At 34.7% G+C, this 16,442-nt stretch overlaps 1 protein-coding gene across 4 annotated transcripts in view; it reads left to right on the top strand.

Moving 5' to 3' along the window:
• Positions 1-8,318, top strand: part of CASD1 (CAS1 domain containing 1) — a 37,874-nt gene extending 29,556 nt beyond the window's left edge. For 3 of the 4 annotated variants that reach the window (XM_036429398.2, XM_036429396.2, XM_036429399.2), the window contains 5 exons: positions 204-305; positions 2,873-3,013; positions 3,511-3,588; positions 4,763-4,855; positions 6,862-8,318. In XM_036429398.2, the coding sequence (XP_036285291.1) occupies positions 204-305; positions 2,873-3,013; positions 3,511-3,588; positions 4,763-4,855; positions 6,862-7,128 (681 nt within the window). In that variant the 3' untranslated portion in view covers positions 7,129-8,318. Of the gene's footprint in view, positions 1-203; positions 306-521; positions 1,034-2,872; positions 3,014-3,510; positions 3,589-4,762; positions 4,856-6,861 lie in introns of those variants that run through there. The other variant, XM_036429400.2, reaches the window with a different exon arrangement.
• The last annotated feature ends 8,124 nt before the right edge of the window (positions 8,319-16,442 follow it).

Below are 16,442 nucleotides of genomic sequence, written 5' to 3'. Positions count from 1 at the left end.
GTCTTTATTAGCCATCAGTAAAATAAACTTCTTTTTAATTGAATTTCAAATGAAGTGATATTTTTAGGTTAAATAAAGAAAACCTAAAAACTGTGAGTGATCCTTATATAATTCTAACTTTAGAAAATTGTTATTTATAATGATTTGCAAAACAAGTATTAACTTGTACCATTTTAATTTATTTCCTGGATTCCTTTTTTCAGGGTGCATTTGAGAAGATCTTTTCTCTTTGGCCATTGTCTAAGTGTTTTGAACTAAAAGGAAATGTATATGAATGGTGGTTCAGATGGAGATTAGACCGTTACGTATGTATTTACCATTTCATATTGTACTCTTAAAAAATTATTTGGAATTTTTTTTAATTTTAGTTTTAGAATAAGGAAACATGTTGATATGCTAAGTCAAAACAGCTCTCTTTCTCTACTTTTTTAAAGCAGAGAAAGGGTATGCATGTATATTAGCAGAAAAATACAGTAAAAATGTCTATAAAGTGGCCTTTGAGTTATAATTTTGACTTACAGGTGATCCATCATATACTTTTATGCTTCAGCCATTCACAATATGTGTTGAGTCCCAATATATGCTCTAGTGTTGGTATGATAAAGGCTATATTAGAGAAAGAAGACATACCTCCAGGCTCTTAAATCTTAAAATCTAGTTTAAAACCCAAGATTACTACTTATAATTGGGTATTAGGTATGTAGTATGAAATTAGAGGTAGAAATTTGAAAAGAAGAAAGAGTGGTATCATGGGTGATTTCATGAATTTAATCTTGGAAGGATGGTTAAGATTCATTCAGTTGACCAACAAAATATAAAACATCCAGCACAGTGTTTGTTAAATAATAGGCACTGGATACATATTAAATACCCTTTATTTACTCTTTCCCCTTTTCCTCCCTTCTTTCACTTATCCCATTTTTCATTCAACAAATGTTTTCTTGGTGCCTATTTCTGGCCCATTGCTTGGTTCCCATTACTGTGCATTTTCCAATAAACTGCATTGCATTTCAAAACCATGTATTAATCCTATCTAATAAAAGAGTAATATGAAAATTAGCCATCACTCTGCTACACCCACAAGCCATGCCCACCAGCCAATCAGGAGTGAATATGCAAATAAACCCAACCAAGATGGCAATGGCCACAGGGAGCAGGAGAGAGGCTTGGAGGCTTGGGTTTCCCCGGCAATAGAGGAAGCCAAGCTTTCCACCTGCCCTTGCCAGCCTAGGCCTCCACTCAAGGCTACAAAATTTCAATGATAGAAGATACATAAATCCGAACAGAAATGGCAGCAGTCACGGAGCTGTAAAGAGCAGGAGGCTAGGGTTGCCCTCAGCAATGGAGGAAACCAAGCTTTCTGCACATCCTGGCCAGCCCAGGCCTCCACTTAAGGCTACAAAGTTTCAATTATAGAAGATAAATAAATCCCAACAGAAGTGGTGGCTGCCACAGAGTGAGCAGAAAGAAGGCTTGGCTCCGCTCCAGGCTACAAAGTTTCAATTGTAGAAGATAAATAAACCCCAGATAGCAGGGCCTCCACTTGGGTCACCAGGGGGCTTGGCTGGCCTGCAATCCACCACAGGCCCCTCGCCCAGGCTGCCCCAGGCCCCAAGGGAACCCCCACCCTGATCCGGGACATACTTCAGGGCAAACCAGCCAGCCCCCACCCATGCACCAGGCCTCTGTCCTAACTAATAAAAGAGACATATGCAGATTGACCATCACTCCAACACAAGATGGCTGCACCTATGTGGACACAAGATGACCGCCACAAAATGGCCAGCAGGGGAGGGCAGTTGGGAGGGTGATCAAGCCTGCAGGGAAGGGCAGTTAGGGGTGACCAAGCCGGCAGAGGAGGGAAGTTGGGGGCGACCAAACCTGCAGGGAAGGGCAGTTGGCAGGAACCCAGGCCTGCAGGGGAGAGCAGTGGGGGGACCAGGTCTTCAGGGGAGGGCAGTTAGGAGTGACCAGGCCTACAGGGGAGGGCAGTTAGGGGCAAACAGGCTGGCAGTGGGGCAGTTAGGCATCAATTAGGCTGTCAGGGGAATGGTTAGGGAGTTATCAGGCTGGCAGGCAAAAGCAGTTAGGGGCAGTCAGGAAGGCAGGCAGACAAGCAGTTGGGAACCAGCAGTCCTGGATTATCAGAGGGATGTCCGACTGCCCGTTTAGTCCCACTAACCAGGCAATCGGTCATCCCTCGAGGAGTCCCAGATTGGAGAGGGCTGGGCTGAGGGACACTCGCCCCATCCCCCATGCACAAATTTCATGCACCAGGCCTCTAGTTATTAATAAAAAGCTTTGCAAAGGTCTTTTCATTAAATATAATTTTAAATTCTCAACTTCCTCACTAGAGCAGTCTACTATGATATGGTAGTTCACATCAAGTCTTTATTTAAAAAGAAAGCTCTCTGATTCACCATGTTTTCACCACTCTTATGTGCATATTCTCCTATTTGAACATATGAACTTGGTAGTTTTATTGTCCTGTGCCTTATTCTGTTGAAAGAAGTACCAATATAAAATGCTTTATCTTGGATGAATACAATTAAATTTTATCATATGCATTCAGAATAGTTTTATATTAACATTTTTAAATTTTTATTATTTCTTCACTTGCATTATTTCTTCAGTTCGAGCCAGTTTGTCTCATTACAAGAGATTTGGCTTTTCCTTTGCTGATAGTTTGTAGCAATCATAGGCTTTATCTCATTGCTTGAAGTTTTTTACTCTTGAAGTTTAAGATCTAGAAACTCTGAAAATAAACTTTTAACTTAATTACTTTTATACATATTTTTATAATTTACCACATTTTTTGCTACTTATTGGAAAGTAGCTGTTTAAAACAAATTTTTCTCTCTTTACTTTTCAGGTAGTCTTTCATGGAATGTTGTTTGCTTTCACTTATCTGACTTTACAGAAGCGTCAAATACTTTCTGAAGGAAAGGGTGAACCTCTTTTTTCAAACAAAATTTCAAATGTTCTATTGTTTATTTCAGTAGTTTCTTTCTTGGTAAGTTTCAAAATTTAATATTCTAATTTTCCAACATCCTAATTGGTTTACAAAATTTTCTTTAAGAGATAGGAATTGAACCTATAAATAAATAAAATATTTAAAAATTCTTTTTATTTTTGTTTTCCAATTGAACATAAATTCTGTTAAATTGAAGAATAACTGAAAACTAAGAGAAATAGGAATTTTTAAAATGGTAATAAATTTGGGAAGAAATATAACGTAAGGTGTTTGACACGAAGAGCCACCACTGCCTAGGAATCACTGTTCCCAGAACAGCATAGACCAAAGCCCCTCTCTGAGCTTTATGTCTGGGCAGTGGAGACACCAAACCAGTGATGAGAACACCTGGGGGAAGTTTTACTGAAGCTTTTACTTCACATATAATATGAAGCATAATGTGATAAAGAAAACGTCAGCATTTCCTGAGAATGCTGCCTCTTTAAGGCCTAACTGCGTTTGTGAACCTATTCGCGTATTTTTTTGTTTTGTCTTAGACCTATTCCATCTGGGCTAGCAGTTGTAAGAACAAAGCCGAGTGCAATGAGCTCCACCCATCTGTTTCTGTGGTACAGGTAATTATCTTGATTTGAAGAAATTGTTTCTTAATTCTTGTTAAGGACACCATCTTTAGCGGCAAAGAAATTTGAGATCAAACTATTTAAAATGTAGTTATATTACTTAAACTTTCTAAGCTCTAGTTTCCTTTATTGTAACAGGGATATTAAAATCTTTTAAAGGGGTTGTTTTATTAAATGTATGGAAATGATCAGTATTTGTCACTTAAGAGGCACTTAGGAAATGTTAATTTTACTTATCGTATTTGCTTTTAACAAATTTTTAATCATTTAACAAATATTTGATTCCAATATGTACTAGATATTATGGTGAAGGATATAGTGATTACCAAATCAGACTTACTTTATGTCCTTATCAAGCCTACATTCTTCAATTACAGATAATAATCATATAATTATAAAGAGAAGTACATGATGCAATAATAGACCATCATGAGGGGATATTACCTAGGTGGGGTTGGAGTGTAGGTCAGGGATGATTTCCCTGAGAAATCTCAGCTGATTTGGAGGGAGGAAGGCACAGCAGGCAGCAGGAAGGAGCATATACCACATTCGTCAGTGTGTGCTGGAGACTGGGAGGTGGGTAGAGGCTAGAGACAATTCCGATCAGATTTACATGTTTGCAGACACCTCTGCTGGCAGGTATTCATGGACATTGCGGTAGTGTAGTGATTAACTGGGTGCTTTGGAAACCATGGGACTTCTTCCTAACCCATCTTGATGTCACAGCAAGGTTCTCGGAGAAAACAATGTCTAAGCCAAGGCCTGAAAAACGAGTAGCCCAGCAAAGAGCCCCAGGGAGAGTATCTAGGATTATTATGGAAGAAGCAAAACTATATCATGAGCTTTTGTAAATTTTGCCACATAAATATATCATCTCCCTCTTCACAAAGAGCCTCCGAGTGGGTTCATTTTTTTTTTTTAATAAGCATAAAATAAACTGCTCAACCATGTACTACCTAGTATCTGCACTGGTATGCAGTATCAGACCACATGCTTAAAAAATCGAGTTTGTATACATTCTAGAACAAAAATAACTTGCTAATCAATTGGGGGGAGAGCATTTTGTATGTATCAAGTTTAAGAATATAAAGAATATATTAAGACTTGAAGGAAAGCAAAAATTCTTTTAATAAACAGATTATTTACCTTTGTGGTTTTTTTATTTCAGATTTTAGCCTTTATTCTAATAAGGAATATTCCTGGATATGCCCGTTCTGTTTACAGTTCATTTTTTGCTTGGTTTGGAAAAATTTCATTAGAGGTTGGTACATTAATATTTTGCTCTATCTTACACAGCCAAGTGTTAAATATATATGTTTATGTGCATATGTGTGTGTGTGTGTGTGTGTGTATATGTTTGTATATGTGTGTATGTGTAAATCTAACATGCTTTTATTTTTATTTTTTAATTTTCACCCAAGTATATGTTTTTAGTAATTTTTATAGAGAGGAAGGGGTCGAGGAGGGGAGAAACATCGATATGAGAGAGAAACATCATTCAGTTGCCTCCTATACACACCCTTATCGAGAATCAAACCTTCAGCCTTTTTGGTGTACTGGAGGATATTCCAACCCAGTCAGGACAACCTGACATTTTTTCAATCAAAGCTATGTTACTTATGGAATTATAGGGAGGAAATTGAGTACTTTCAAAAGCAGTAACATATGTAATGTTTTACAGCTTTATTTAAATGACTAGACGTAGATGATTTTCACAGTGTTCTTTATACTGTCTTGAGCTTTTAAGTACAACCAAGATGCTGAGATCAGGAGAGAAAAAAGTGAAATAGATATAAATGAAATCAGCTAAGAGGATTTTAATTTGTTCATCTCCGTTATTAAGTATGGTTATAATTCTTAGCATAATAAAATGCATCCTTATAATTGGAAATTTTGGTGAAATTTTAAAACTCATTACATTCTGTGTATAAAACCTAATGTGAAATTAATCTACAAAATCAGTTTAAAGTAGGTTTTGAAATACATTCTGACTATTCTGAGCTGTATTTGAAACAGAATATTTTAAAACAGAATTTATATTGTGATCATAAAAGATAAATTTTAGAGCATATGATTATTTAAAAGGTACATTTTTTAGTATAAGACTTATTTAGTTGTCGTCTTTATAATAGGGAAATAAGCCCTGGCCCATGTGCTAAGAGGTTAGAGCACCAGCCCCAAGCACTTGAGGGTCGAGAGCTCGATTCCTGGTCAAGGACATGTACCTGGGTTGCAGGTTTGATCCCCCTGCCCCAATCAGAATACGTGTGGGAGGCAACCAATCAATTTGTCTTTCTCATATCTCTCCCTCTGTCTCTCTCTCTCTCTCTCTCACATCCTTCTCCTCCTCCCTCCCTTCCAATCTGTAAAAATCAATATAAAAAATACCCTCCTGTGAGGATTAACTAAAATAAAATAGGGAAATGAATGTCCCTTTTGAGTTCTTGAATAAATGTTCTATTATTTTTTAAGTATCAGATTTCATAGAATTTAAAAATCTTGATCATGCGAGACTTACCAAGTCATTCAGTGGACTGTAGAATATTTATTTTGTATGCTCCTTAATATTTAAAACATGAGAGTTTTATAAACTTTAATTGAATTAATTTACTATTTAGTGTTTCTTTTAAAATATAGAAATGTCATAGTCTTCATATTTGTTGAAGTATCTTAAGCATATTTCTACTCTGATATTTTGAAGCAATGTGATGAAAGAACCACATTTGTAATCACAATAAAAATAAATAGTGGTGTCGTCTAATATATATACTCATGGAACTTAAAATACACTTCAGAAACATATGAAAGTGATCTATTATGAATGTGATCCATACATAGCAAACATGGGAACATCTTAAACACTATGCTATTTCCAATGAAAATCTATACCTACATAAACATTCATAAATATATACATATATGGACACACAAAGGTTTGTAGTTAGGTACACACACACACACACACACACACACACACGGGAGTCATTCTTTACTTGAGGTCTGACTGAATACAGGAGTCCAGACAACTGTCTTGCAAAGACAGATGCCATACAAAGAATTTTGTAAATTAGCAGGTCCCTGTGGTTCATTTCTTCGGGACTTTGAGACTCTGCAGTAGGCTTTTCAGAACCAGCAGTGAAACAGAATTGAAAGGTTTTGGAGAAGTCTGCTAACGTGATAATGCTATCAGATGTTTAAGTTAGGAAAAACTGTGTTATATTCATGGACCTTCTGTACGTATCTAACTTGAAATGTTTTTCCTCCTAGCTATTTACTTGCCAATATCACATATGGCTGGCAGCAGACACGAGGGGCATCTTAGTACTCATACCTGGAAACCCCATGCTCAACATCATCGTCAGCACTTTCATATTCGTTTGTGTGGCGCATGAAATTTCTCAGATCACTAATGATCTTGCACAGATCATTATTCCTAAAGATAACTCATCTCTATTGAAGAGGTTGGCATGTACAGCTGCATTTTTTTGTGGACTCCTCATCTTATCATCCATTCAAGATAAATCAAGATATTAAGTTGCTAAAATTTTAAAATACTCAAACTCTTCAAGCTAACTGTTGCCTGCTTAGAGGAGAAAATCATTCATCTTGAGATATAATTGTATAGGTAAATGAAAATGTGTGCAGTAAGAGGACAGCTCAGTGATGTCTGTTGAATGTGTATGGTTGAATATATAGAAAATGTACATATTCAATGTGAAATACTGAGAAAAAAAAATTGATGAAGCAGAATGCATTGTAGAAGATTGCATGTGAAAAGTTTTTTCTACTGGATCTATATTTCCATTTATAAGTGATTTTAAGTTAACATGTGAAGGCAGGGAAATAATTGCCTTTCCAGTAAAAAAAAAAAAAAAAAATAGAGATAATTAGTTTAGTGTCACACTGTTTTGATATTTACTAAATTTGTGATAAGATTGTCTACACTGATATTCATCGTGGTAATTCCTACTTCATTGAAAACTTTCTCAAGAATGACTACAGTGTTGTTTTCTTGCCATATTGCAATGAAGTGGAGTGATGAATAGTAAGCCGTTAATTTATATGTTCTTGTTCTGTTGCTGTTTCCTGACATGGTTTTTTTCTAACTGTGGTTCTCAGATATACAAGCCTAAATATTTGTACACTTGGTCTCACAGTTATTCTAGGCTCCATTAAAGGGTTTTGTCATTGTTGATGCTATTACTTCTTTTTATAAAAAGGCCAAATTTTCTTTCCAACTCAAACATTCACCTGTTTCTTTTCTTTAAGCTATATCAGTGTAATACTAGTTACCCTGTGGATCCATTTAATATGTTTTCCCCTAATTTTGTATATTATTTCCAATGTTTGGAAAGTTCTTTATAATCTTTTTTTTTTCTTATTACTCCCTCCTATTTTTAAAAAATATTTATCAATCTAAACTTGTGCAGTCTAGTAAAGATTCAAGTTGTTACGATTGAGATAATGACCTTCAGTAGAATTTTAAGTAAACCAGTGACTTTGGACAATATATGTTTTGGTTTGGGTTAGCTTGGTTTGGTGTTGTTACAGCTGTTTGAGGTATGAGTTTATTTATCTGTTGTACAGATTTTATTCCGACTTTTAATGTTTGAAAGGTTGCACTTGTTTGCTCTTATCATGTGTGGGGTAAAACATATTTTCTGTTCATTGTATATGAAATATGGAGTAATTTAAACAGTAAATAAACGTTCTGTGGATGCTTATTTTTGTATGGCAAAGTATCAATTAAACTGTGTGTTCTTTTTTAAAAAGCTGGATCCATTAATGATTGATTTAAATGTCTAATTCATTTTCTCAATTTAAATTTGCTTTCTCAAACTCAGTGTAGATCAGTGTGATAGTTAAAAAAGGAATAACTGAGTTATCAGAGCTTTGGAGAATAATCTGTTCAGGAAGTTTAAGCATTATGATATATTAGTAGTTTTACTTGAAGATTTTAAAAATTTAACATTTTTTTAGCACTGGATTTATGTGCTAGTGATATCTTCTCATTAACTGAGGACTATTTCTAAGACAGAAATGTGTGTTCTTTTCTTTTCTCTCTTCTTCTGCCCTTACTTAATCTTTGACATTTCCCAGATAGACAATTGTAATGATTCATTGTTCTGCCTCCTAGACCGCAGCCTTATAAGTAGAGAATAGTATAGTTATAAATCAAAAACTTCCAAGTACTGTGATCACATTATTCTTGCTGGTGTGGCTTGCCAATGAGTAGAGTGCATTTTAATTTAGCTTGTAAGTTTTGTCACCTGAAAAAGATTCTTCCTGATGAAACAATTGAAGAAGAAAGATGATCAGTATTTCTGGTTTTGGAAGCACTTTTGTCTCCAACAGTGATACCTAAGAGTGAATAGGTTTCTCTCCTTTTTGAACTCGAGCCTAAAACTTAACTGGTAAACCCTGCTTCTTCATCACATGCTCTTATTTAATATCCCCCACTGCTTCATTTTATATATAGTTATATAAAATTGTTAAAATATAATGCAGTTGTAATTAAAATATGTTCTATTCATTTTCTTTATGAGTTTTTATGGATAAGAGATAAATACGGTGGAAGTTGCCACAATGATAATATCTGTATATAGTATAGGTTTTCATATTTTTTCTGCTCTGACTCAGATACTAACTAGATGCTTTCCTCAGTCATACCATTCTTTAGGAAAAGATGTTTAACAATATTTAGATATGCTGAAATTGAGATAAAGCACAGAGGTTCTCTAAACTCAGATTTTCTATAATATAAATCACATTGAAAACTCTACTGTTGGCCCTAAAAGGTACTCACCTGCCTCAAATTTACCCCAATCCTTCCCTGTTTCCTTTGACAAACCTTCCCATTTTTATGGATAGGCAACAAAGCATTAAAAACCCAGAGCCTTCACCTAAAACCATTCACTATACCTACAAACTAGATCCTACTGTTTGCTTGAGGTGCTGGTATAAAATAACTTTTATGCCCTACCATTTTGTTGTGAAACAAGTTGACCAGTTAAAACTTTAAAGATGGGAGATTTATTTCCCTCCACAAGTAAGCTTAATCATTTCAAATGTTAGCATAGGGCTTTTAAGGCTGGTAAAATTTTTAATGATAAGTACATCTATTTGTACTCATATCTTTACTAGATTGTGAACCATTAAGGCTAAATAAAACCATAGGACCTACGATAGAACCTCCATGTAATAGATACTTAATAAAAGCCAATTTGTCAAAGAATGTGCACATTCCTAGGAGAATGCCACTTCCTTTAGATTGTCCCTCCCCCTATAGATATGAACTTTCACCAATCTAGAAAACCTTGGGAGAGCCCAGTTGGAATTTTTATGTTGAACAGTAGTAAATCGCTAATACACTACCATGTTTTACGTACACATGATAGAAATTTTGGCAGGCTCAGATGGCTCCACCAAATAGCTTTTCTTGTTGGAGAAAAACACTTGGTTAGTTACCTGCAGGATTAATCTTGATAACTTTAAAAATTCTAAATAATAAGTTTGGTAATATTTAGGATGATTTTGAGGATTGGTGAAAGCTTTTTAAGATAACTCATAGTTGAAAAGCACTTTAAATTTATATTTGCCTTTCATGAAATTTCTTCTAGTGTCATGATATGAATTAGAAATATCATAAAACTTCCTTAAAAGTTACAACCATAAAGTAGTGTAATTTTTCCAAAATTAAGAGTTGGGGATATTATGAGCTATAAAATATATAATAGATTAGTTTTAAGTCTTACATTTTATTTATAAAATACCATTCCAGAGATGGGATACAATCAACACTTTAAAAAGAAATTTGTGGTTCTTAAGTGTTTCTATCATGTGTAGAGTAACTTTTTTCCCCCCATGCTTCATAGTAACTATTTAAATCATCTAGTTGTTTTAGCTTTAACTTCACTAATACCTACTGGTGCTTATTAAGAAGACATTTGAGAGAATTTTCTAGTTAAAAATTGCTAAAAATAATCATAAAGTTATTAACAAGATTTTAATTGTTAATTCTAGGGCTACCAGAGATGGGATTATTTAACTTTTTTTATCTTCATCGCCAAAATAATAAAGGCAGAACTTAGCTCTCCAGGTCTTTCACCCATCTCTTTTTAATTTGAATTTCATCCAGGCCAATCTTGCTCAAATGTCATACTGGGGGTTTTTTTCCTTCCTCCCCCCCCCCCCCGCCCCCCTTTGCTCCATTTCTTTTCATCTACCTAAAGTCAACTTATATTTTTAAGTAGAATTTAAACTCATCTTCTCTGGGAAACCAATACTTTATAATCCTCTTAAACTATTCTAATGTCAATTACCTGGTCTCACTATTTTGTTATTTTTGTTTTATTTCAATCTCCTCAGTAAGATTGCAACCCCAGGATCAAGACCATCAGTTAAGAGGTTCTGGCTTTATTTCTCCCATCTTAAAAACAAAATTCCCTTATCTCTTGCCTTCCCAAAGCTGCTGCCTCCTTTATCTTCTTCTACATACCTGAACTGCTCTTGTCAAGATCAGCAAGCATCTCCAGATTGCTAAATCTAATGACAGGTTCTCAGTCCTCAGTCTTCACCTTACTTGACCTGTGAGCAGTCTTTGACACAATTGATTCACTACCTCCTTTCTCAACCATCCTCCTTCGCTGTGCTTTCAGACCACCATCTCCTGTTTTCTCCCTACCTCTGTAGCCATTTCTTCAAGGTCTTGTTTCCTGGGTCATTTTCCCACCCTCGGCCTCTAAACTGCAAATCCCAAAGCTCAGTCTGAAGACTTGCCTTCTCCACACTTGCACTTACATGGTATCACCTAGTCACATGACTTCATGCTGATGACTACCAGATTTATATCTTCAGCCTGAGCCCCTTCCCTGAAGTTCAAACTCCAATAACCACCTGCCTACTTTACATCACCATTTGACTATCTAAAAGACAACTCAAATTTAACAGGAATAAACGAAAACTAAGCTTTTCTTACTACTGACCAAAACAAATGAGAACACCCACAATCTCTCCTCCATAAATGGCAATTTCATCCTTCACGTTGCTCAGACTTTAAAAATTTGACTATTCTCTCACACTAACATCTTATGTTTTAGTAAATCTTGTCAGCTTCAACTTCAAAATATAGCCATAATTCAATAATTCAACCACTTTTACAGCTCCAATGTGGTCACCCTGTTCCAAAAGACTACCAGCTCTTTCCTGCATCACTGTAATAGCTTTATTTGTCTCCATAGTTCTGACATACTTTTACTTATGTGCCTTTTATTTTTCATCTTCTCCCTCATTGGAACAGAATCTTTCTAAGGACAGCGATTTTTTCTGTTTTATTCACTATGGTATCCCCAGCTTCTAGAACAATGCCTCACTTACTTGCTGTAATGAATGAATTAATGATTACTGCACAAAATATTGTCAAATACCAACACCATTCAAGGCAGTTTAGCAGCCCTGCAGATGAGAGGGCAGTTGGGAAAATACTTTTTCTTTTCTTTAGCCATTTGGACGAGAGGCTAAAGATATACTTTATTTGGTATTTAGGATTTTAATTTATATGATGTTATTTAAAATTTTTTAACCCACTTATGTAGCCAGGTAAATGAATAGTGGCTCTCAGCAGGGTGATGGTCTTGCTCTCTTGATAGTAACTGCCAGCAGAGCTTAGCTCCAGCTTACCAAGTAGAGCATAAGTCTTTAACTCACTGTGGGTCCTGTAATTACTTATTTTCTTGCTCTATTCAAGAAAGTGCCATTGCATTTACACTATTATTTTTATTATAGTAGAAAATTACTTTTTTGGACTCATGTCACCATCAAAAGTAGGAAGATAAAAAGATAAAACAAGAAAGACATGTATATTAAAAAAGAAAGATTGTACTTTTAGTGGAAATCAAAAGTACTCCCGTGTTTAACAGACAAAGTGTGACTATGTCAAAGAATACTACTTTGAAAAGAGATATTGTGAAATAAGCACTAGAAACAATTGCCAGTAAACACACAGAAATGAATATGTGAGTGCCAGTATATGTAAATTCATATTAATGTATTAAATGAAAGCCTGAAATTTCAATAAGACTTGAATTTAAATATTTTTTTAATTCATGCTGTGAAATTCAGATATATATTTTAGTGGAAAAATGCATGAAAACATTTAACAGATGGTAAGTTTTAAAAGCATATCCATTGACTGTAGCAAAAATTACATGCCAAAAATAAATAATCTTTTTAAAATAGAAGGCTAATTGGGAAAACTGTTATCTCCCTTAGTATATGGAGATAGGGTTGAGAACTTTAAAAGTATAATTTGTGGGAGCCCAGATATTAACAATAATTCTTGTTAAATTTATTTGGGCTTTTAGTGAGAATTCTAATGTAACTCAGAAACGCACCTATGTCAGGTTCATTATAAGGAAATGGTTTAATGATTGATTGGATTGAGAAAAATCTTAAAGTTTGATAGAGGCTAATAATATCAATAAAGTTAATAACTAATAAATATAACAGAAAGCACTATTATGATGATTCCTGGACTTATAAAGTGAAACTAAAATTAGTGATTTTTCACAAGAAACTCAGGTCTACTCATTTCATTCCCTAGGAATGACTTTACTCTATATAAAACTTTAAAAGTAGAATGCATTCTGGATATAGTCATTGATACAAGCTGAATGTGTTCTATGGCATGAATTACAGACAGTTCAATGTTTTGCATGATGATTTAGATATGTCACATGGGAGCCTGCTATACGATAGGAGATTAGGTGGCACCATACCTAGAGACTTTTGAAACTAAAGAGAAAGATTGAATTTTTCACATCATTTAAGAGAAAATGACCTTGTTAGCTTAATTGCAAAGACTGAAATAAAGTTGATTTTGATTGAAAATACACCCATCTTACCAGTTTGAATATTTATCTGTAAAGACATTCAAAGTGACTGAATAAAATATATGACCTAATTTGTTCTTCATTCTTAGTATAATTGTTATTTGGGAAAACTTACTTGGCAAAGTGTATTCTGGTTCATTTTTCTCATGGAAAAAATGGTATCCAGAAAAGGAAGTGATGTCAATTACATTTCAAAATTGTGGGGTTGAAGACTGAATTCTAGAAAAGTTTTTTGGTTTTAATTCTTGTAAAAAATTAATAACACTCTTTTATCTTTTCATGAAAATGAGACTCAAGTGGCAGTTATGGAAATGCCATAGATAATAATACCAGACTCTGAATATGACAAAAGTTGGAACACCTGAATTTTACATATATGTTAAGAATAGTTGTCTTAAAATATTTTTTTAAAATGTTATTCTGGTATTTTATCAAGGTTCAAAAGTAATAATTATGAAGAATTTTGGGGACTATGAAACAAATCAAATACCCCTTGTTTTTAAAGGATTCAAAGATTAAATTGTACTGAACATCTCAATGAAAAATCTTCCATTTTATTATACTTCTTAATAAAAAAAGCTTGTATTAAGACATTTATTCCAAATTTAAGATAAACCAAGAAGAAAAAATGTCATAACTAGATTTATTTCCCTTTGTTTTTTATTTTCAATTTAAGATATCTCCAATAGTATAAATGCTTATGTTGTCCAATAGTATAATATAAATGCTTATGTTGTATTAAAGGCTTATCCCATCATACAATAAAAATGAAGTTTGATTCTATATCTAAAACTTTTTAAAATATTTAGCCCTCTTTGTTTTGCTTCCTATCTACTCACAGTAAATAATTGATTTTTTTATTGTACGTTTTCGTCATAAGTAGGCCAGTCTGGTTTTTTGTTTTGTTTGATAATTTATAGGGTCAAAGTCCTGCTAATAAAAGAAATAGCCTCTCCTCTGTGACACTAGATAGGCTGAGTGGCAAGATGTTTTCCCAGGTAAACCAGGAATTAAATGGTGACAGCATCTCTGGTGTGGAGAGAGCAGACTAGAACTAAGAACCCACCTTCCCCTCTCCTTGCCTCCTTCCATGTCACCCCTGCTTTAGGACACTATCACTCAGAAGATAAAAAGTGATTAAAAACATTTTGTTGAAGTCTGAGGGGTCTAGTACTTGGTGCACTTTCTCAGAGACTACACAACTTAAAGTGGAGCCCGTTTGGGTGGCTCAGTGATTGAGTGTCAGCCTGTGAACCAGGAGGTCATGGTTTGATTCCCAATCAGGCACAGACATGGGCTGCAGTAGGGGGGCATGCAGGAGGCAACCGATGGATACTTTTTCATCATGGATGTTTCTATCCTTTCTCTCTGAAATCAATAAAAATAAATTTAAAGTGAAAAACTATAAAGAAACAATACCTGGCAAGATTATCCAAGGAAAAATTTAAATAGAATAATGTAAGGGGTAGGACTTGTCCAATTAGATATTTTACACACTGTTAACAGTGTGTATAAGTGTCTAATTATAACTGTGAAATAATAGATTCAAAAATATATAGGTTAATAGAATAGGAAACAGAAACATTTTAATTAAAAGAAGATTTGATTTCACATTACTAGTGAAAGACAGAGATATTCTTTAGTTCAGAGACATTTTGCCTAACAATGGAGGTAGGGGCAGTAAATTCCTTTCCTACTCTATATACCAAAAGACATTTAAGATGATTAATGGGTTTAAAGTTGTCAAATACAAAATAGAAAATGTATGTGACTATCTCCAAATGAGGAAAGACTCATTAGGGATAAAGCAAAAGGTAAAACCAGAACTGCTACATTCCATTGCATAAAAATGTAAGACCAATATGCCAAAAGATATAGAGAAAAAATACAAGTGAAAAAAAATTTTAGCATGAATATTTGACAAAAATTTAATATGCTGAGTATATATAGAGCTCTTAAGAGTTTGGGGGAGGGGGGAGACACAATATACTAATATTTTCCAAATTTCAGTTAGCTTTCGATTAATTCTATACAGAAAGTCACTTCATTCAGATACTTTGATGTTCATTATGAATGCAAATACTTTAACTTGGAAGAACATCAGGAAATCACTGTACTCAGAGCTGAGCTTTCTATGGATGCTTTTCAGGAGCTGGGGGAGGAGATTTTTTTAATGGCCCCTATGTTTAGTTATGCCTTCCTTACACATTTTCCAGACTAATATTAATTAACACTCAGTTACACCGAGCAGAAATTTGGAAACTAAATGGCCCATCTGTCTAAGTGTTCATATTCATTTTTTTTTTTTTTTATTCCTAGAGAAAAATCTTGGCCGAGCTCTAGAGTATTCCCTCAGAAACTACTGATCATTGGACCCTTAAACTTCTCCCAAAAGATGTCCCTTATATACTGGTTCAATGTCCTATGAAGACCACTTTTTTCCTAGGTCCCTGGAATACTGAACTCAAGATGTAGGCTATTCAGTATTGTACTCCAAGCTACCTCATGTCTATCAGCCGTAGCAAACAGTATGTATAAAGGAACAGTAAGGATTTTCTGTGTCCTTTTTATCGTTTCCTCGGATCCTTTAAAATGTACCCTATAATTAAGCCAGGCTAACAGCTAGCAAAGTCCATCTGTAGGTTTATCTTCAGTACAGAATCCTAGAATTCCTCTTTGGTTTGCAGCCATCGGTCAGCATCAAGGGCACGCTACAAAGCCGTTTTATGAAATTCGTTATTATGTCAACTCGAAGAATGCGGATTACATTGCACAATGGCCTCTTTATATGACTCTCAAGGATAATGTCATGTTGGACTTTGTATCGGCATATTTGTCTTTCTCCCGCACAGTTCATTTGCTACTATCTTATGGACACTGTGTTGGCTTTTCATGTTTGCTGATAAAAAGCTAGACCTAAAGTCGTGCTCCATCCCCGAGAACAGGCACTTTGGTCTG

This window comes from Pipistrellus kuhlii, unplaced genomic scaffold (assembly GCF_014108245.1).
Source record: "Pipistrellus kuhlii isolate mPipKuh1 unplaced genomic scaffold, mPipKuh1.p scaffold_m20_p_10, whole genome shotgun sequence".
Taxonomy (NCBI): Eukaryota; Metazoa; Chordata; class Mammalia; order Chiroptera; family Vespertilionidae; genus Pipistrellus; species Pipistrellus kuhlii.
Note: the sequence above shows the minus strand (reverse complement) of the source record. Positions and strands in the feature narration are given on the sequence as shown.